Below are 22,700 nucleotides of genomic sequence, written 5' to 3'. Positions count from 1 at the left end.
TCCACTAGGCACAGACAGCCTGGCCCTGGGCCAAGTCCCAGCTCCAAGGAGACCAAAGGGAGGACTCCAACACTTTCCCAGGTTTTTCCTCCACAGTGAAAGATTTTATTATTTAGCATTATTTTCCTTTCCCGTGTGTTTGTTAAATAAATAGTTTTATCTCCTTCACTTTCCTTCGAGGAAAATTTATTTTTTCCCGAACCTGGTGGGGGAGGGGTGGTTGTGCCTTCCCTCAGAGGATGTATTCCTAAATTTGGCCAAATCTGCACACCAAGTATTCCATTTTCAGGTTTAAGCTTATTTTCACAGGTAGCTCAATTCTTAACTTTCCCAGTCATTTAAGGGTCCACAAGGCACTCTGGAGGGTTGGTAGACAACTTTCTGCATACTAATTTTATTTTTTTCCCTTTTTATAATTCAGTTGCTAATATTTTTTCACAAGGCTAGAAAATGATTTGATCAACATGAAAACACAAGTTTCCCCCTTAACTTCAGAATATTTAACAGCCACCTGTGCATGTGTTCACAACACCAGAGCACAACACAAAACACCCCCACAGCTCCGGGAAACCATCCAAGCGCATCCCTTAAAAACAGCCCAAATGAGGGAGCCCCGCTCACGGCAACACCAGAGTTCCCACAGCAAAACCACTCCCATGCCTCCAGCCAGCTCAGACAACGCTGCAGACAGCCACAGAATATCCCAACTTTAAAACCTGCCAAAAGAAGTCAACCCAGAGCATGTCCTGCAGCAGAAGGAAACCATTTCCTCACTCAGCACCTCTTTTAAAACTCCCTCTAAACTTCTGGCCCTCCTCTCCCCACACATCTGTTAAACCTCCCTCGGCAGGACAGAGAATCTGAGGCCTGAGGAAATTCAGTGCACTGCTAAGAGGAGGAAAGGAGGAAAACTACTGCTGCAGAGTAATGTGGGGAAAGCCAGTGCTGGAGAGATGTATTTTTATCAAACACAGATCTTTTGATAAGGGCAACGCCCCCAAACACATCCCCCTGAAACCTTATTTTGCTGACCTGAAGCAGTTTGCAACAGATATTTCAAGTAGAGAAATCATAGCAAAAATATTTTCCATGCTTTTGTTTTCCCACTCTTTTTTATTTATTTGCTTGAAATAAAGGCTCATCCTTGATGTATTCCCACAGCCCAACTTCCCTGGGGTTGCAATTCCCGAAACACGTGGGGGCTCTGCATTGCAGAATCTCTCTGCATCCAATTTTCTGCCAGCTCAGAAACTGTCAAAGCACATTTAGAAAGACTTGGAACCAAATTTCAAAAATAGGTACCCCTAAGTACGGCAATAAAAGTCGCTTTATGTTCAGTAGAGCTAAGCAGAAAAAAGTAAACACTGCTCTAAGTACTTTGTTATTATCTAAAATGCTGGGAAAGGAACCTGACAGTGAACACAAATAAAAGGGGAGAAAGCAAAAGTTAATAAATAAAGCAGTAAAACTGTCTGATCGAGCAGCAGGGACATTAGAGCAATCCAGATGAACACCAGGGTGACACAAACGTTAATTAAACCCTGACACCCTCCCTCAGAACAATACACAGGTGGAAGAACAATGATGGCAGCTTGAGGAGGAATTCATCAAGGATATGGCAAAGAGAGACTCAGGACAGTCCTGGGGTGTGGTCCAGGACAGGTGAACCTACAACCCACTCCTCGCCCACGACAAGGCCAGCAGGGCTTTGGAACAGGCTTTGCTGACCCTCTGCAAATTCCTCAAGAACTGTTTCAGCTCCAGGAAAAAAAATCACATCCCTCAGAAATCTCATTTCTCTGGGCATGCTCTGAACACTGCAACTTTCAGGGCTGAAAAGGTTAAACAAGGGCACTTGCAGGAGATGGTTGTATTGCTGGAATATGTTAATTATTTGTCAAATGGGGGGAGGGCGCAGCTGTAACACAACACCACTTTAATGGGATTTAAAGCTCCCCTCCACGCAGGTTTAACTGAGCAGGGAAACGCTTAACACGGAATGTGGGAAAACAACTTCCATCAACAGCAGCTTGGCAGTGGAAAGGGGCAGAGCAGACCTTTGGAAAGTTGTGCTTGGGCTGGAAGACTCTGACCAACAGGAGAAGGAGCTTGCTCAGAGCATCCCCTGGATCCATTCGGTAACAATGGCCATGCAACAGGGATTTATTTGGGCATTTCACTCCTGGCGCACGAACCACGGCACGCTCTGGCATGAGTGGGAAGTGCAGGGGTGTTCTTAAATCCCAAATTCAAAGGGGACACCTCACCTGCCAGGCACACCATGACTGAGTGCAGCACCAGCAGCTCCCATAGCAACCTCATCTTCAGCGTCCCGGCGCAGAGGAGATGAGCCCACGAATCACAGAGCACAACGGGGCTCCTTGGAAACCTCAGGCAACCTTTAATCTGGAAAACAAAAGACACATTGCAAGGAGATTGAGGATTGTTGTTCCTTCTATTTGCTGACAGCTTGTTCTTCCTTTGCAGGAAAGTTGTATCTGAAGAGCAACAAAGAATCTTTTGTAAATATTGACTTTGAAATCATTCTCAGCAGTGATTTGTGACCATTTCAGGTGTCTGGGTGCCAGATGAGGATTAAGAATTGTAACCTGTAGCTGCATCTTCGCTTGGCTGCTGTGAAATTTCTGCTGTCTCTTAATTTTGCCCTCACGAGATTGACTGCCTGCCTCTCTGGAGTGAGCTGGTGTAATTAGTGAATGCTGTAGATTACCATGAAGAGGAAAATCAGAGTCATTCTGTAACTCTGTGACAATTACTGTAACTTTTCTCTGCAAACATCATCCAGCACATGAAGGACACCTTGGCAACACTTTGGAGGAAGGGTTCCCACACTGCTCAAGGAGGGGGATGTTTTTCCCATTCCACCTCCATGCTCACTGCTCTAAAATCCTTTTTAAAAATCAACCTTAAAACATCTCCAGGTAAAAATTGATCTTTCCCTCGCCCCCTGTTACAACAGTAATTGTTAGAATTTGTGAACAATTTGAGACTTTCTCAGCTGATCACTGCAAACTTCCACCGTCGCCCTCCCAGGAACCCAAGGGGGAAAAAAATGCCTTCATTTATCAAAGGAACCACTCCAGAGCAGGCATTTAAATATGAAAAATAAATAAATCAAGCCAGGAGCACATTCTTATAATTTATTCATCTCTGTGAAGACTGGAAGTTCAGGGGCCTTCGTGCTTACAAGACAAACTGCATGAGTAATAACAAGTGAAGGGGCATCACCAGAGGTCTCTGCCTACTTTGGTGAGTTAAAACTGGGAAGATCCTTCCAATAAACTCAATGCAGTTGAGTTCAACGCACTGGGAAGGGTGAGAATCTTTGCCCTCTGATCTGAAGATGCAGCTTTGAAGCAGGGAGAGATTAATTGCCTATATTCATCTGTTCTCACACAGACTGATGAGGCTGGCTGGGGGGAGCAGGAATGACCAATCAATGACTACTAATAACTGTTTAAGGCAATGATTAGAGTATTAATTATTAATTTTGGAAGGAAAATGTCACAGACCTCTATATTGATTGACATAATGAAGCAGTTACACTCTGTTTACACCGAACTCCAGAAATTTATTTTTTTACCCTAACTAGTCTTGACCTGTGGAAAATACTACATTTCCTTCAAGTACCAAATTCTGTTGAACAGCACCTACACAAGCGATTTCTACCAGAGAAAGTCACTCTTGGTTTTACACCAATTTAAGTGAAATTTGAGATAAATCGTGGATTTCAGCAGCTGCTGAAATTCTTCCCTGTTCTCGTTTTCCCACGAATTGTGCCCATCAATAAAGCCCTCGTGTCACTTACAAAGCTTCTCTCCATTACCCTGCACTGAGATGCTTTACAATTCTTCTTCTCTCTCTCTGCAATGAGCAATCACTCACAGCCTTTGATGCCCAATTAAAACCACAAGAGGTTGATAAGCACTTCTCCACTTAACCTCCTGCCAGGAGCCCGTGGGAAGCACCCACAGACTGCCAGAGTGCAAAGGGCTCACCAAAATCCATTCCTTGGTTTTTCAGAGACTCAAGAAAATTCCTGGATAGTCTTGAATTTATTACCCCTCCTCGCTGCAACTTCAGCTCTTGCCACAGCTGCCCTGACTCACCATCCGTTTGGGGAAAATTCTGGCTATTGTGAGGGTTTTCAAACTGATTTTGTTTTTTCTTTCCTACTCAGGAAATAAATCTTCTCTCAGCATTTTAAGCACTAATACAAAGCATTTCAAAGTTACTAATGTAAATTAGTTTCTAGCTGATAAAGATATTAGAAGTAGCAGGCTCTTTCTTTCCTCCCATCAAGTTTTGACACAATCACGGGATCTCAACTTCAGCCAAAAATAAGTTATGCTAAAAATACAGAACTGTAGAATGGGTTGGGTAGGAAGGGACCTTAAAGCCCACCCAGTGCCACCCCTGCCATGGGCAGGGACACCTCCCACTGTCCCAGGCTGCTCCAAGCCCCAATGTCCAGCCTGGCCTTGGGCACTGCCAGGGATCCAGGGGCAGCCACAGCTTCTCTGGGCAATAAATATGTATTAAGTCCAATGAAGAAGCTTAAAGTTTTCCCTGGTATTCAGCAGTTGCTCCAGAGAACCAGCAAAGCAAAGTTTCCAGCTCCTGATGTCTGGCACAGGGTAACACATGACAGAAAGTTTCCCCAAAGAGAAATGATGCCTGTCTTGGCATAAAAAGCAGTGAAAAGTAAATTAGATGATTACCACTGAAAATATTTTCCTAAGGTTAAATTATGGTGGTTCTCAAGCTCTGGCTGCAATTCCGTTTCTTCTGATAGTTCCCTATTTCACATGTGAATGAGTCCAATTCTCAAAATGTTTCCCTGTAAACATCTCTGCCGTTCACAGCAGCAGGGCTTTTGTTCAGAGCTCTTCGAGAACTCTTCAAACACATTGACTTTTTATGGCCACGACTTCAGGAAAGGAAACATTTGTGCAGGAGCAAAAGATAGATAATTGGAAAGATCCTTCCCCTTCCTAAATGTTTCCTGACTATAAAATCCCAGGGGAGTTTGTGCTGCTGCTGAAGGAGAATGTAAGAGACCTGAAAACTCACAAAGTTTAATATTTTATTTCCAGAAGGAAGCAGAGGTAGTTTCAGCGCTACACAAGTTATTTTTTCGAGATGAAAATGAGATCGCTGAGCTTCAGTCTGGAAGTGCAACCCATTAGAAACCCCAGTGCCACCACACGTGTGCAGATGTCTTCTTAACTTTACTCCTGGCAGTGCAGCCATTGCAAATTCTTTTGAAAGGCACCTTTGCTCCTAATTGGATTCTGGCAAAGAAACTTGACTCTAAGAGCTCTGACTGCAGGCAGGTAGGAGCGGGGAAAAGGATGTGTGGAGTAGAAATATTTGTGGTGTTTTTTTCCAAGTTTGTGGGCATGGCTGTGTGAGTAACTTCATTTGGATGTTTCATGACAAAACAATATATAATTTAAAAACCTACGGCTAATATATATATATAGGTGCCTTCAGAACGTGAAAAATACTTTTTAAGATAAGTTTTCACTACGTGACCTCTCGGTTCTGTGCATACTCTGAAGGAAAAGCTGCAGAACACACCTCAGACCCTTTATTCACTGCAGCAGCAGCAAGGAGTGAGCCTTAGCACTCAGCTCACATTTCGCTGCTGCCCACTGGTGTGCTGCGGGGTGCCAGCTCTGCTCAGCTCCCAAATAAATCACTGCTAATGAAGCGTGCTGCACAGACAGACAGCAACAGGCATCTTTTAATCACCTCAGCAAAGGGACAGTGAAGGGTAAGCACAAAACACTCAGCACTAATGGGGCGCTTGTTAGATTGAAGGTGCTGCGGCCCTTGGGCTGCCACAGGTGTGACCTGAGGGCAGGAGCAGCACTCTGAGGGGAATTCACTGCTTCCCTCCACACTGACATTAATCCACGCTGCCAAAACCTCCTCAGTGTTACCCAGCTTCTGAAACAGGAGCGGGCAATCACGAAAATAATCTTCAGGTTTGGCTGCAGCAGGGAGAGCAGAGCTTTGGGTGACCCCGCTGCTCTCTGGTTACACACGGCGTGGGGCTGTGCAGCTGCTGGGGGCACAAAATCAGAGTTATTTGGGTTGGAAAAGACTTTCAAGGTCATCGAGTCCAATCTCTGACCACTCCCCACCTTGTCACCCAGACCAGAGCACTGAGTGCCACTTCCAGTTGTTCCTTGAACTGCTTAAGGAAAAAAGCATATGGAAAGTATAGGCCACACCACCTACAGTGGGTGGATATTGCAGGCCAAATCTAGAAATACCAGAGCCAGAAAAACTTGAGCACAAAGTTTTAATAGAAGCTCGAATTCAACTCATCTGCACAAAATTAAAAAAAAAAAAAGTTTGAAAGTAAGCCACAGAAAGTTTTTTGAGGTTCCAGAATACCCCCTTTTTCTTAAGGTGAAGATGCCTTCTAATGCACACGTACAAAAAGATCTCTGTCCTTTAAAGATGGGGTTGGTAGGTGCTTTGGGAGTCTTAGCAGAATCATGGAATAATTAAAGTTGGAAAGACATCCAAGATCATCAAATCCAACCTTTGACCAAACACCACCACAAAACAGTATCACAAAGTGCCACATCTCCTCATTTTTGGAGCGCTTCCAGAGATGGTGACTCCAGCACCTCCCTGGACAGCCTGTTCCAATGTTTCACCACTCTTTCAGTGAAGGGATTTTTCCTAATATCCAACCTGAACCTCCCCAGGTGCAACTCCAGGCCATTTCCCCTTGTCCTGTCACTTGTTGCTTGAGAGAAGAGGCTGACCCCCAGTAAAGTTACTACAAACAGCCCGCAAAGCTACACCAAAACACTGTTCTCCATTTCCATCTCTCCAAACACCACCCATTCCTGATGTTCCTGGGCAATTTGTAAGCTAAATTCCAGTCCAGATACTGAACACACAAAACAGTGTTTTGCTTCCAGAAGCACCAATATTTTGAAGGTGTTGGAGAGAATTTCAAACCCTGGGATTCTCCAATCCTGTTGCTACTTGTTACGAGGCGAGGTCATTCCCCATCTGATCCAGAAACTGGAATAAGGATAACCCTGAGCCTCTGGTAGCTGGAAGCCACTCAGACTGATGCAGTGAATTGGAGCATGGAGCCAACTTCTATAAATGATGGTTAAAGAAGCTGTTCAGCTTTGGTCAGGGAGCGAAAGCAGTGAGGTGTCTTTGCACGATAGACAAATAAGGCTTTTCCTAAATGAAAGAAAATTGCTTTATCTGTGAAAGGAATTGAACAGAGCTGTTCCAGAGGAGCAGCATCTGGGCACGGGCAGCTCCCACCTCCTGAACACCAGCCATGGCCCAGATTCAGCAAAACCTCAGCCTTCTAACCCAGATCCGGCTCTGAACCCTCTGCTGAATCCAGGCCTGTGTGTCAGGAGAGGCCCAGGCTCTCTCCAGCAGCTGCAACCAGTGACCCGCAAAGCTGAATGGCCAAAAATAGAAGGTGCCTGAAAGAAGCGTCCCCAAAACTGCAAATTTCACAGCAATCCTTTTCTGACATGTGCACATTGGTTTCTTTTTCAGCACTCAAAAAAGGTGGGTTTTTTTTTGCCGTTTTTTGTTGTTGTTGTAAGTCCTTAGGTACACAGTAGCTTTCCCTTTTGTGTAAGGGGGAAAAAAAAAGGGAATTTGCAAAGAAGGCTCAGGGAGATGAAGTGCAGTGGGCACACACCTGTGGCATCTCCCACAGAGCTCTCCTCTCTCTCACAGCACGTCTGTCAGACCCTGATCTAGCTCAATGCTGAAATTATCCCTTTTGGAGTTGTACTCACACCCAATTCCCACACTGTGGAACAGATAGCAGCATGTTGTGCCTGATAAAACAATGACACACACACGGCACGTTCCGGAGATGTGTCCGTGATAAATGGGAATCAGGGAATAGCCTGAGCTGGAAGGGACCCACAAACATCATCAAGTCCCCAAGAATCCCAGCCTGTCCCTGAGAGTGTTGTCCAAACGGTAAAATCCATTCTGGGCTTTCCCCCATTCTGGATTCCAGGCAAAATCCAGTCTGGGTTGTCCCAAAAATTAATTGTCTGAGAAAACAATGTCAGATTTCACATGGTGTTTCCCCTTTGGGCACTCATTCCCATCCACTGGATAGAGATTTCATTTCCCTGGGCCAGGGAAATTACAGCAGCTCGACAGATGGAATTTCCCAGCTCACCCAGACATTTGTATCTGTCAGGGCTTTGGTGAGCTGTGCCCGAGCCACGTCCTGGCTGTCACACACCTGCCACAGCTCCATCCTCACACAGGCTGCATCCATCCCATCCACACAATAAATAGAATTCCGACAGCATGAGCAAAGATTCCTGATGGAAGTGCCCACAGCCATGAATTACAGCCTCTGGAGTTTCAATACTGTTTATTCTATGTAAGTTTTTTTGGTGTAAGTGCTCCCTAATTTATGCTCATCCCACATATTCCCAACAACCCAGATGCGGGACAGCTCTGCCAGCAGTGGGGCAGACAGGGAGAGACTTCCCTGCTGATGGAATTAAAGATGGAAATAACTCTCACCAACACCATCCCTTTCTGACTCGGTCTAGAAGCAACATTCCCAGTTCATCTTTATGCAGAACCTAAAGCCGTGGCTTAAAACCTGATTTAGAGGGACTGGAGTATTCCTTTTAACATTCATGGTCTCGAAGGATTCCCTGCACACCCGGGTCACCACTGAAAGCTCCATGGAAGCATCAATCCATCCCAAACCTGTGAATCCATCCCAAACATATCCCAAACCTGTGAATCACAGCACAGTATTCCACAGGAAAAAAAAAAAAAAAAAAACAAACCGAAAAAAAGGAAAAAAAAGAGTAATTAATGGTTTTTAATCACCAGCCACTAACACACACTAACTGCACCATCACACCCCTCACTCTGTGTCTCTCGCCCTCAGGAAACTCAGAACTGCCCTGGAAAACCTGGATCATGGGTAAGGATAAATCATCTCCAGGGAGGGAGAGTGGGGTGGCTGGAGGCAAGTCTGAACTAAGGCTGCAGCTGTTAATTAGGGCTCACTCTTTATTGTTCTACCTTTTCCATTAAGGGATGTACTGAGAAATGCTCACCTGAGGCAGCAGCTTCCAGAGAACATCCACACACAAACAGCCCACAAATCGAGGCACTCTGCTCCAACACGGACTTACATTATCATAACAAAAAGCCACAAGCAGTGAAACTTCCTAGCCTGGCATTTTCTACAAATTAGAATTTATCCTCTCTTACAGAGACTTTTACTAAAGATTGTCTGGAACAGTTACCTCAAAACTCACCAATTTAAAGCCAATTTCCAACTTCATGCCGAGTGACATATTCAGTGCAGTGTTTTGGGAGGTTAAAGCGAGTGGCTATCCTGTATAGCCAAGCAATAAATTATAAACCTCAAAAAATGCCAGCTTTAGGGGTAGTAAAATAACTCAAAAAAGCAAAAGATAATTGAGTTGGTGTTCCCTAAGTCCACTTCTTCTCTCCTATATATCACTGGTCCATCATCAACACAAATAGTCTGTGAGGACCATTACATGTCCAATTTTGCTTTTTTCTTCCTTTTTTTTTTTTCTGATGTCAAAGCTCTCAGTGAGAGCCCTGGATTAGAGACCATCCAGCCCAGCCCATGCTGGTCTCCAAGCAGCCTCTTCCCACCAGAGCACACAGCCACACTGGAAAACTCCTTGATGCAAAAAAAAAGTTGTCAGATAAAGTGGAATATTAAACTCCAGCTGACTTTTGAGCACAAATTTCCTAAAGAAATAAGGGTTACTTTATTGCTGTGTCAGTTTGACAGAATGCTGCACCACAGGAACAAGGCTCCCAGGACTCTGCTGCCAGGGAAGTTCCTGTTATCCCTAAATCACTGCTTTAAGATAAGGAATCAGGGCTGTTTCACTCACTCAACAAATACAGATAAGCAACATTCAAAGTTATCATTCCCTTTTGAATTGGTCCATTCCCAAAACCCCCATTATCAGACAGCATCATCTTGTCCAGGAGACAAAAAAATTACGTGAAAATATTGAAGACATTTCTGTATCATCTCCAAAATCAGCATCTTAATGACACTTTACTTTTCACTTCTGGAGCTTACAAAATAATCCCTTTGATTTCAAAGACAAAAGGAGAGTTGTCTCCACAGGAGTTCCTCAGGGAGATTCCAGCCCATTGGACACACACGAACTCGTGCTGAAGGAAGATTTGCCTTCCTTCAGAGGTACAAATTGGAGGTTTCTTAAGAGTACAAAATGGAACTCGGAAAAGAAAAACAACAAGCAACTTTATTAACTTTGAAAAGCTGGTGAGAAGCCAGCACTCTGTGTATTCCTGGGAACAAAGGCCATCAAAACAACAATTCCCTCATCACTTATTACTGGCAGAAGGCTCCCAACCCAGATAATTGAGATGCTTGGACCTCAAATGTTTTTACCTGTTTTGTTAAATCCAAAAATCATCTAGGGAAGGGGGGGGGGAAAACAAAACCCTCACCAATCATTTTGATATCCCTGTTACGTGATTATTTAGTGTTTTGTTTTCCCTTCAAAGTTTATTTTAAAGATTGCCTGGAATTGAGGGAGTTGGGGATGTTGAGTGTGGAGAAGAGAAGGCTCTGGGGAGGGTCTGAGTGCTCGGGGCAGGGAGACCAGACCCGAGTGCAGAAGAAAGAAAAAACACCTGTACACCTTGCACGTTTTAGATGAAAATAAGGAAATGCTGCCCATCCGAGCTCCCGGGCTGTCCTGGAGCTGCGATGTGTTTCCCAGAGCTGGGGTTGCCCTGCTGCACACTGGGCAGGAGATGGTGCCAGTCCAAAGCCAGCCCAGAGCCCTTTGGTGCAGCCGAGCCACGCCGTGTCCCAGTGAGTCCTGTGAGAGCCCTGGAAGCACAGCGGGGCTGCCTGGGCTGCCGAGTGCTTTGTGAGAGACACGAACCACCCTGGGGGGCTCTGAGCGCTGAGCCACAAAGGAGCCCTGACCTGGTGTGACGGAGGTGTCAGAAACCATTCCCGGCTCCCAGGTTGCCTTCCTGCCCAGGACAAGCCCAGACCACACGGGATCCCTCCTCACAGCCACTCCTCCCACTTGCCTGCCGTCCTCTTTACATTAAATCTCTCTTTTTTTTTTTTTTTTTTTTTTTTTTTTTTTTTTTTTTTTTTTTTTGTGTGTTGGAAGGCCCCTGCCTCCAGCTCTGCTGCTCTCAGCAGTTCTCCTGCCCACAGCCTGCTCCGGGTGCTCTGTTTCTCTTCCATGCGGAGCTGGAGCAGCTCATGGTGCACAGCCAAGCAGCTCAGCTGCTGCTGTGAAACTACAGAACCCACACAGGGAGACAACACAGCCAAACACAGACTTTACAGACTCCCAGCCTGGTTTTCCTCCCTTTATCTGTGGATTATTTCCAGCAGCGAGGCCAGGATCACTCCTGGGATATCAAGTGAAGGCACAGCACCACTCTTGAGCATCCTCTGGGATTTTTGTGACTTCAGAAATGGTGAGGTCACTGTTTCCTTGCAAATCTAAAGACACAGCTGAGTCAAGATCCAGTAGGTGATATTTTGCTCCAGAAGAGTCTGGGTTTGCTCTTAATTTTGTTCTTTTCATAAAAAATTGAGCTTCTCCCCAAGAAAACTGATAGGGAATCAGGGCTAATGGAGACCCAGCCTTGACCATGGCCCTACAGAACAGACTAATTTAGGCCTGACATCAGTTCTTGAACTGCTCAAGTCTTCAGCATGGCCTGAACACAGTCTTCCCTCCCACTGGAAGACAAATCCTCCAAAATGAAGCCAAGCAGCCAATGGAAGAGCACTGGAGGCATCTGTTCACTCGAGTGCAGCTCAGACAGAGCAGCAGATCCTTTGGGGTTTGGTGTGGAAAGAGAAGCAGCGCTGCTACTCAGGCAGCAATATGGTTTGGGGTTATTCCAGGTTGGAATTCAGGGCATAAATAGGCTCTAACAGAGAACAAAATTGGTGTCTCAGTACACAGGACCTTTGTTAGCAACTCCAAACCCTCACAGCTGCAGCTGGAAAGTGCCGTGGGCACAGCAGTGGGTGCCTGGTGTGGCTGCAGGTTTTGGCCAGCGAGAGCCACCAGCCCGTGGCTGTGAGGGCTTTGCACCTGGGAGCTCCTTGGAGATGCTGACAACAAATCTCTGGGAAAGGATTTAAAAACTGTGGCTGAACCCTCTGAGGTAAGAGCAGGGCAGGAGCTCCTGGCTGTTCCAGGGGAGGTGACCCATCCCAGTGCCAGGACCTGTGGCTGATAGAGCGACCGCTGCAGCGGAACAAAGTGACTCTGGTGACACCTCTCTGTAATCCCTGCTGTTGTTTGGTGCCCCCAACACAATCTTCCTGCTCTGATTTAATTACTAAACATAAAAGGAAATAAAACTTCAGAATGAAAACAAAGAAATTGCACTGGGTGTAATTTATGGGAGCTGTTCTCCAGCAGAACACCATAAACTGTGTGTTTACGATCCCTATTAGAGGGCTTCAAACACTCTGGCATTTCCCTACACTGACTATGCAGATTACATGAAATTACTGCCTTTTCCTGCCTCTGCCATCTTTTATAGAACGAGTGCGTTTTTTTAAAGACATCCTTGCACTAAGCGTAGGAAAAAGAAATAAATAAAGACTCCTGTGAGCTCCCTCATTGCCAGAGGCTCTCAAGCTGGAATGTGCTGAGCAGCTGGCAGAGGTAGCCAAGGAAGGGGCACTGCACACAGCTTTGTTTGCAATCTGGAATATCAATTATTGAAGGAATCAGCCCCTGGCCAGACAAAACAAGGATCATCTCCGCAGTGGAAAATGTCAAACGAGCGGAGCTCCACGGCGTTTCAGGAATGGCTGGATGGCTGCACCAGGATTTATTGAGAGATCATGTTAAGCCCTTGGTTTTCTTGTCATAGGCAGCAGATGAAAGGAAGCAGGGTTTGCAGACTCGGCTGAGGCATTGATTTGTGTGTAACAGCTTCAAAAGGTGTGAGCAGAAATGTGTGTTCCTGTTATCCCTGCCTAGGGCTCTGCCTGTCCCTCCACCCTGCAAGCAGGAGACCCCGGGATGGGGCTGGGATGAGCAGAGCTTGCTCCTGCTGCCTCTGGGAAGGGGCTCTCCCTGCCCAGGTCACTGCAGGAGCTGCCAAGAGCTCCTCAAAAGGCACAGGAGGAGAGGAAAGGAGCCAGGAGGGACCTGAGGCCGGGTCTGCATGCACACAGTGTCCTCTGACACCAAAGCCACCTGCAGACTTTAAAGCTTTTCTCTGCTTTGAGCCCTTCCCTGAGCAGCAGATTCTTCTCCCACCTTGTATGGATTGAGTCTGGATGAATAGAGGGGAGTTCACACGAAATTCAGCCTGTTCTCCAAAGGGGCAGCAGGAATTCTTCACTCTCAGGCCCTGGCACAGGGTGCCCAGAGAAGCTTTAGATGCTCCATCCCTGGAAGTGTCCAAGGCCAGGCTGGATGGGAGCAACCAGGTCAAGGGAACCACGGAAGGGGAGCTGGAAGGAGCTGAGCTTTAAGGCCCCTTCTGACCCAAACCATTCCGTGATTTTGGGAATTCATCTCCATCCAGGTTGTAGAGAGGCACAGCAACCAGCTGGACCCCATAAAAGCCACACGTCCTAGTGCTGTGTCAAACAGGCCTATTAAACCCCACTTTAATACCTCTAAAAATGCTAATGGCCAACTTTTCAACCTTTATCTGCATCTGAACTTTAGGTGCCAACTTATTTCCAGACATATTCTGTATTTTTCACTTTTTCTTCTGTATAAATGGAGCTGTCAGCTCAAATTCAATACATCCAATATTGGGCAGAATTTCTTTGTGATGTCTGGGTGATTCTGGGACAATTCCTTTCTTTTAAAAAAAGTTGTAACATCTTGAATTGAAGATAAAATAAGAGTTCAAAACCAGGAAACAGAGTATGGAATTAGAACATGAAGGCTGAGAAAAGGGCGAGTAAAAATATCACCATGGGCTTGAAGTTTGGAATCTAATCACGGTGGAATTGTCATCTTCATCATTCCCTAAAATGATTCCCAAGGAAGACATGGATCCCTAACAGCTGTTGGAAGCTTTTCCTGTTTAGCCTTTTCTGAGTGATGATCACAAAGCCAGGACTGAGAGCAGGAGAAGAAGTCGGGATATTCCACAGCGGGTGCTGAAGAGCAGCTCTAACCCAGCAGGGGTAGCTGGGGGCTTGGGAAGGAAACTCTCCCAAGGACAGCACTGCTGGCAGGCAGGAATAAAAGCCACCCAACCTCTGCCAGGAGACTCAAAATGCACCAGAGGTGGGATCGAGATTCCAGATGGGAATTTTTGGCTGGCTAGATAAGAATTTACTGCATGCAGTAAAACTCCAATGGTACAATTTAAGTTACAACAGTAGTGTGCTAATTTATCTCCTGTTCATTAAAGCAGTGACTGGGAGCTACAGCCAGGGAGCAGAAATCACCCAGTTTATGGCCACGATTAGTTCCAAGGGGCTTTGGAAAAGACTATACTGGAAATAATAGAAATGTCACCAGATGGAACAAAAAAGAAATTATTGATACCTACATCATCAAATGTACAGTTTGTACATGTATTAATGTAACATCTACATCAATTCTAGGGACAGGATACCCACTGAAAAAGAACTACACATGTTATAAGCCTTAGCCAGCGTTTAACCAGAAGCCCTTATTTAATTTTATTTTCATTAAAGCACAATCATTACATTCCCCTGTATTTCATGACTATCACTTTATCAAGGGGAACTCCATAAAACACCCAAAGTAAGCCAGAAGTTATAGATGAAAAAGGAAAAATAAGTATTCCAATCAGGACAATTATTTCTTCCTCTGAATTTTCTTTTTAGATCACTACACAAGAGAGAAAATCCCAGAAAAGGCACGGCAGGCACTGAAAACTGAATTGTTTTGAGTTTGGAGACATAAAAATGTTTAATTTCAGCCCACAAAGTTGCTGGTTTTTAAATGTCCCTTAGTTTATCTGTCTGCTCCTTCTGTCTGCTCCCTTCTGCACAAGTTCTCAAGCCCAGCAGCCCTCAGACTTTGAGGTTTGTAAGGATATTAAACTTTATACAAAGATCAAACCCAGATGTGAAACAATTTCATTTTATTCTTACAAAGACATGGCCATGGGCTGTTTCCACATTCTCCTTCAGAGAAAGTATTAAACAACCACACAGGGGTTAATTTGAATGCAGTTAAAAATTCAGGCAACTTCCATGAATCCTGACCTACATATAAAATTTACTGCAAAAACTTCATCGAGAAGATTGCCTTCTGCCCAGGAGCAGCACTGCAGCTGTCTCAAAGTCTGGGATGAGGCGATGTGGTGGTGCAGGAGCACACGGGGTTGCTGTGAGGGTCTCTGCTCGTGGTGCAGCCCCACGAGAGACAGGACTGGGGGAACTGACATGTCTCTAACACAGGGAAATCACCCTGGAATGATGGGATGGAATGGGTTGGGTTGGGTTGGGTTGGGAGGGACCTTAAAGCCCACCCAGTGCCACCCCTGCCATGGGCAGGGACACTTCCCACTGTCCCAGGCTGCTCCCAGCCCCAATGTCCAGCCTGGCCTTGGGCACTGCCAGGGATCCAGGGGCAGCCCCAGCTTCTCTGGGAATTCCATTTCAGTCCCTCTCCACTGTCATTCCTTCCCAATATCCCTTTTCCTGCTGCCCCCTGGCAGTGGGAAGCCATTCCCTGTGTCCTGTCCCTGTCCCCAGTCCCTCTCCAGCTCTCCTGGAGCCCCTTTAGGCCCTGCAAGGAGCTCTGAGCTCTCCCTGGAGCCTTCTCCTCTCCAGGTGAGCACCTCCAGCTCTCCCAGCCTGGCTCCAGCCCTTGGAGCATATCCATGGTCTCCCCTGGACTCTCTCCATGGCTTTCCTGTGCTGGGGGCCCCAGAGCTGGATGTGCCCCCAGTGCTCAGCACAGACCTGACCCCAACCACACGTTTCAAACAGAAAGGAACAGAATACAATCACTTTGAGAATTTGCCTTGATACACTTTCCAAAAGGTTGGTTTTCAGAGGACAGGCCCAGAGCAGCCCACTAAAAGCCTGTCACAACGCTCACTTATAATCACCAGCCTCGGCCTGGGGACAGATCACAGTAATTTGGTACAAAAAGGTAGGAAACACACGTTTGTGGTTGTAGTGCCAGAGGAAAAAGGCTTCAAAGATGTTTCCTGACGTCCTGGCTGCTGCTCTGAGAGTGATGCTACACAGCAGCTTGTAATGAAAACACAACTTTACACATGTAACACCCAGGCAATGTGGGGAAAAACCCAGCATTTAATGCAGTAACGGGCTCAAAGTAAACTCTAATAGCAAGCACAGAGATCCCTCTGGAGATTTCTTGTGGGAAAATTACACTAAACCCCAGTATTGACATAAGGTTAAAAGATATTCTAAATCAATTGACATTTAAGGCTGCAGCAGTGTTAGCATGCCTGGAAAATGCAAAAACCTTGTTAACCCTCTTGGATCGGTCTTTAACTTGAAAATGCTGCCTCTGTTTGATACTGGGAAGGAGATATTTCGTATAATCAGGAGGTTTTAACCTACTAAGAACCAGCCATACAGTTTATTTTCATGTTAAATGGTACAGGCTGGAATCTCAACTTTCATATACCAGCTGGGGATTTCTCCCTGACCTTCCTGCCTTTCTTGCTTACCCAGAGGAAGCTGGAAGGAGTCAAATGAGAAATAACTTTTACAGTGGCACCCCAATATTCCTCATTTCTGTGGGCCCCCAGCTGTTTTCCTCTGAGGGTGCAGCACATCCCTGTGTTATGAGCTGCTTCCCGTGGTGTTTGCCCCTTCCAGCTCTGCAGAGGGTTTAAATTGCTTCCTGTTCCTTCCATCCGGGATGCGGTCACTGAGCTGTCTCCGATGCTTCCACCCCACTAAACCCCATTATGGTTTAATGACCCTCCACCCTCCCTCTCCTGGGAGCAGATGGTGAGCACACACAAACACAGACACACAGCTTCATCAAATCTCCTCAAATCCATAATTTATAGGCAGAGAAGTTCATCAGCCACCTGACCTCATTAGCTTCTCATGCCCCACTTGCAAAACTTCAGAGATCCTTCCGGAATTATTTATCAAATCACTGAGAGGTGAAGTAAGTTCTAAACCAGTTGTATTTTAAACTGGTGCCCAGGAGCTGAACCTGAACCCAACCTGTGCTAAATGCCTGGGAGAGCCAGCACTGTGCACAGCTTTTTGCTCTTCAATACATTAACTTTTTCAAAGCTCAGCTTTGAAAAAAATTTCAAATAATCTTTTTAAAAAACACTCCTTCATTTTCAGCAACGCCGGACCAATTGTTGAATGTCACAGTTTAAGGGCTGTAACAAATAAACTCAGCATTGAAAAGCATCATAACAATTCACTAAACCACATCCCCTGACTTTGTAGCTAAAAATAGAACCCTTCTGCCCAAATCGGTGCACCTGCCGAGTTATGAAGATAAATGCAGTTATGTGTTTAAACAGACACGTGACACGGTGTGGTTTTAATCCCCACGCTGCCTAAATTCCTCATTCACGCTCCTTTCAGCTCAACTTTTTAACACGTCAGGACTTATCAGCGTGGCCTAACCCAGCCTGGTTTATAGCTTGGGTTTCCTCTGGGGCTCCCTTTTCCTGCTGACAGCAGCCTGCCCAAAGCAGAGGGAGCCCTGCAGGAGCCGCAGCTCCCGCGCAGGGCGGTGCTGCTGGCTCTGCACAGCTCAGCTGCTCTCCCCTCCTGCTCCCTCCAATGTCACAACCGCCCCCAGACACTTGTGGGACAACCCAGAGCTTTTGATTAACTGCAGCTGCTTGGTTTTCATGCCGAGAATTCAGGGAACTGTGGATTTTACCTAGCAGGACACCAGCTCTGTCACGGGGACAAGTTCCAGGACAGCAATATCTGTAGACTTGAGCCTGTGTTCCTGAGGAAAATCTCGGCTGGGACTTGAGTTTTGTCACATATCTCACAAAATAATCCATAAAGATGAAAGCTGCAGTAAGCCAGAGTAATTTTATAACATCTCTTAGCACAAATGCAACACGACACGTGCACTCAGAGCTGTTTGTTGAGATGTAGCTCTTGTGGTGTTTCATTACTTTAATATCAGTTTGCTTTTCCCCTCGCTGGCCCAATTTTACCTGTAATATGTGTTTATTTTGAGGGGTTTGGTGCTCTCTAAGCTTGGCACAGCGGGTGTTTTCTTTGGAAAAAGCTTGAAACAGCAACGGAGTGTGTTTCCCCAAGGGAACAGGGCCCAGGAGGTGCCTGCCCAGCATCCCCTGAGCATCACAGCTCCCTCTCCCACTAAACACACCCAGAGCTGGCACAAACAACACTTCAGCACCTCTGCATCTCCAGGAGAGCTGCAAGGGGATGGGTTTATCAGCACTACAGCTAATTAGGTACCTGGCTTAGGGTATTAAACACATTTTACTGCCTGCAGCTCACAGAGAGATGCTCTGGGCTCTGCTGAAGCACAAGGTCTCATCACTAAACACATTGGCCCGAATCTGTGAGGGCATCACCCCCACACCAACCAGCCCATGTCTCCTAAAAGGACTCTACACATCCCTCACACTCACGTGCTTTCACTGTATACTTCATGTACATCATTTTTTTCTTGCTGGTATCTACCAAAGCCTGCCCAGAAAATAGCCAGGATCCTGCCTTTTCCACAGCCAAATCCCCACACACCTCTGGAGTGTTACCACTCATCCCCAGACTGCAGGATCTGCTTTTTTATTCTAATTTTTTAGCTTATATAGATATTTTTAAACACACTTAGGCATCAAAAAGCACCTAAAGGCAACTAATTTCCTCTTAAACTTCTCACTATAAACCATTGAAGTTTCATAATCCTTTCCACAGGAACTTACCTGTGCGTGTGGCATCTGTTCCCAAATTCCTCCCAGTGGTCTGGGACAACACATCCACATCCTCAGCACGAAGCTGTTCCCGTGCACTTCATTTGCCCACAGCCCTCTTAGACCCAAGATTGCCTTATTTACATTTCCTTTGCAGAGCACTTGAATCCCTATCCCCTGATATAGGGTTTCCTTTTGGAAAGCCTTTTTGCGAACTGCCTGGGACAGCCAGCTTCTGTAAATCCTGCCCTCTCCTTAAAAATCTGCACTGCTGCATTTCCTATCTTGCCATAAGACACTTTATTCCTTTGGTCTCCTCCTGACCTTAAATCCCCATTTTTCCATACTCAGATCCAGGCTGATAATGGCACAGCCCTTTGCTGTGTAAGGAAACTGCTTTAAGGGTTCCTTGAGAATTTGGAGCTTTTAATTGTAGCAACAGAGCTTTAACAAAGCCTTTCAGGGCAATAAATCCAGGCAAAGCTTACCTGTGCTGCAGATCTGGCCTCCCCCTGTGCCACAGAACTTCTGCTGCACACTGGCACTATGGACTAAGCACTGCTGAGCTTAACAGTCAGAATTCCTGATTTATCCCTGGTTCCAAGCCAAATGCACGATGTTGCTGAAGCCAAGAGGTAAAACTGCAGCTCAGGAATTAACAGCTTCGAGAAATCCAAGATCCCACCACGGCCCCAGAGCCTGGGTGGCTGGAAAGATGCAAAGATGCTTTCCTTTAAAATGAATGTATGTTCCCAAGAAGGAAAAATCACCACAGAAAAAGGGCAGATCCTGCACTGGTGCTTCCTGGGAATGAGGTCTGACTTGTTCAGCTCAGGCTATTGATACTCTGAAACCCAAAAGCAATAGGATTTTCATCACTCTCATAAAAATTTAACTATTTCATGGTTCAATATACGACACCCTCGAAGTTTAATGAGAAATGACATTAACAAAACTAAAGCAGGGGAAATCAGAGATAGTATCTATTGCCCTCAGCAATAAAGGGCTTCAAATTATGTGCAATAAAGCATTTAAAGGATATAGAAAATACTGTTTTCTGCCATGTTCCTCAAGGGTTTAAAAATACCAGGGACTTCTTTATCAAATCATTAAAGAAACCTTTCACTTAATAATTTTTACAGCTTTGTGAGCATAAAGCTGATAATCCCCTATTTTATTCCACCTGCTGGGGGCTCCTGTCCCCACCTCTCTCCTTTTCCATTGAAAAAGATGAGAGATGGAGAGAGGCTATTTACAAGGGCCTGGAGTGACAGGAAAAGGGGGAATGGCTTCGGGTTATTATTATTACTATTATTCTTATTCAGGTTTCAGATATTAGAAAAAAATTCCTCCCTGTGGGGTTGGTGAGGCACAAGGTGCCCAGAGAAGCTGTGGCTGCCCCTGGATCCCTGGCAGTGTCCAAGGGCAGGTTGGATTTTGGCAAGCATAAAGATATTATTTAGAAAATTCACATTATAGTGGTCAAGTTTTGCTTAGGAAAGTTTGGCAGTGGGGTCAAGTTTCAGCAAAAAGATTAAAAAAACCCTCTTAATGTGAAAGCTTTGGACCCCTTAATGTAGAAGCAAGACCTCAGTGTGGGTTTATTTATCATTTTGAAAGAAAATATATCTGTATATTTAAACATACAGATATTTATCATTTGAAGGGAAAATGTGTATATTTGCAGAAGCCTTACTGAGAACCCTGGGGTTTGGTAACATGATTTGTGCTGAAGCACTACCCCTGATCATTACAGAAACGCTGAAATTACAACATTCCTAAGAAAATTAATTATTTCCATAATCCTCCTATCAGCCCTTTCACTGGTGCTCACTGGGGATGCCTTTTATTCTGAAACGAGGGCAGGTTCTGCTTTCCGTGAGGGGAAAACGCTGAGAGGAAGGAACCTGCCCCTCATGGCTCACACCCAGCTCTGAGAGCTTCCCAGTCCATCCCCGGTGGGCCTGGGCAGGGCAGGATGCCCATTCCCGAGGCACAGGTGTAACATTCCATGGGAATTCCATCATCTCTGCTCAATCCATGTTACGCTTCCTTATTCCACCCCTCAGACTCCTTGGAACACCCACAGCACAAAGGTCACCAGGCACGGCTGCTCTGCTTTTCCTGGGAGGTTCTCCCCAGTCAAATCCAAGGAGAATATTCCCTGTCCTTACCCTGGGACACTTCCATGCTTTGCTCCCCAGTCAAATCCAAGGAGAATATTCCCTGTCCTTACCCTGGGACACCCCCATGCTGTGCTTTTCTCTGCTTTGACTTAGTGCCTATCCAGGATGAAAATTATCTGCAGAAAAATCATCTGCAGAATTTCCTGTAACTTGTGCAGCTCCCCTGCTCCTCAAATCAGACCAATTCCAGCTCCAAAGCTTCAGCCAGAAGAACCCAAAATCCAGGGACAGAGCATTAAACCCAGTGTGTTGACAGGCACAAGAAACTGTAGAGTGGCTTTTCCAAACGCCACACAACGTCCCCAAAAAATCCATTGCCCCGCACACGCGCTGCTATCAATCCTCAACGTCACCACGAGCACTCAGGGCCTTGCAAAAATCGGGGCAGGACCCAAAATGTGAGGTTGGTTTTAGAGATATCGACTGCTGCAGGAAGGATCAGCACAGGGATGGAGGGAGAAGGGAGGGGTGCAGCCCTCAGCCATGGGTGGGTGCTGCTGAAGTGCAGTGACAGCTCTTTCTGTGAGCACAGCATCACTTAATGCACTTCTGTAAGTCACTGAGGCTGCTCACAGCGTGTAAATAAATATATGTACTCCAACAAATGTATTATATACATTTCTATATGTATATCTAGAATTCTGTGCTTTGTTTTGTTAAGCATAGCGTTACCTGGTTGCTACAAAGTATTTGTAAGAATAAAAGCAAACACTTAAAAAAGTTTCAGCCGTTTATCCCACAAATCTGATTTCTGCTTTCGTAACACTCCAAGGAACCAATGTGAAAAGTCTTCCTGGGCAAAACATATCCTTCTCTTAACCTCTTAACTCACTTCTCAGCATTTAAATGAAAGAAATTAATGTTAAAGCCACAAAGCTCAGAAGTTTGAAAGCACAATGAAAGGCGTCAGGCACTGCACTGTCCCACCCCTCCATCCCAGTGACTCCAGTGAAAGCTGCTCTGTCCACAAATAATTCCTATATTCTACCAGAGAAAGCAACAGCCAGAAAAATTCTACTTGTGCCTGATAGTTTATCCTCCTTTTGCCCCTGCTATACCTGGCTGACCTGCTCCTGCTCGCTCTCGGAGAGTTTTATTGATGCCTGGCTCTGAGGCGACGCAGTGCCATCCTGCGTGAGAAGATCTTTAACTTCTGCAGAAACTGTTTGGTCCCAAGGAGGGGTGATTTCCTTAAAGAATCAATGCTGGGCCTGTAGAAGAAAAGCCCAGAACTGCTGAGCTCTGAGCAGAGGATCCTGTCTCACCAGCTCGGTGCAGCAAAGAGCAGAACAGAGCACCAGGAGCAGCCGGTGGAGGAAAACTGGGGTGTCCAGGGATGCTCTGTGCCCCAGCCCCGTTTGGCTGCACAAGGGATGCAGGACCTGCTGCCTGCACGTCCCTGCCTGGTCCCTGCTGCTGCTGTGCCCTCAGCTGGGGTGTGTAGGAGGCTTCTCCCTGCCCTGCATCCCCAGGGAGCAGCAGCAGCAGCAGCTGAGCGGTGCTGGTGGGAGCAGCACCTGGCACCTTCTGCCAAGGGGAGACATCCTCATTCCCAACCCACTGGTA

General features: G+C 46.0%; 1 protein-coding gene across 3 annotated transcripts in view; it reads right to left on the bottom strand.

Annotated features, from left to right (window-relative positions):
* Positions 1-22,700, bottom strand: part of LOC138117671 (contactin-4) — a 270,719-nt gene that overhangs the window by 127,175 nt on the left and 120,844 nt on the right. For all 3 annotated transcript variants that reach the window (XM_069028195.1, XM_069028193.1, XM_069028194.1), the window contains exon 3: positions 2,268-2,406. In XM_069028195.1, the coding sequence (XP_068884296.1) occupies positions 2,268-2,322 (55 nt within the window). In that variant the 5' untranslated portion in view covers positions 2,323-2,406. The remainder of the gene's footprint in view (positions 1-2,267; positions 2,407-22,700) is intronic.

The sequence above is a fragment of the Aphelocoma coerulescens genome, chromosome 12 (assembly GCF_041296385.1).
Source record: "Aphelocoma coerulescens isolate FSJ_1873_10779 chromosome 12, UR_Acoe_1.0, whole genome shotgun sequence".
NCBI classification, from domain to species: Eukaryota; Metazoa; Chordata; class Aves; order Passeriformes; family Corvidae; genus Aphelocoma; species Aphelocoma coerulescens.
This window is presented reverse-complemented; position numbering and strand designations above follow the sequence as displayed.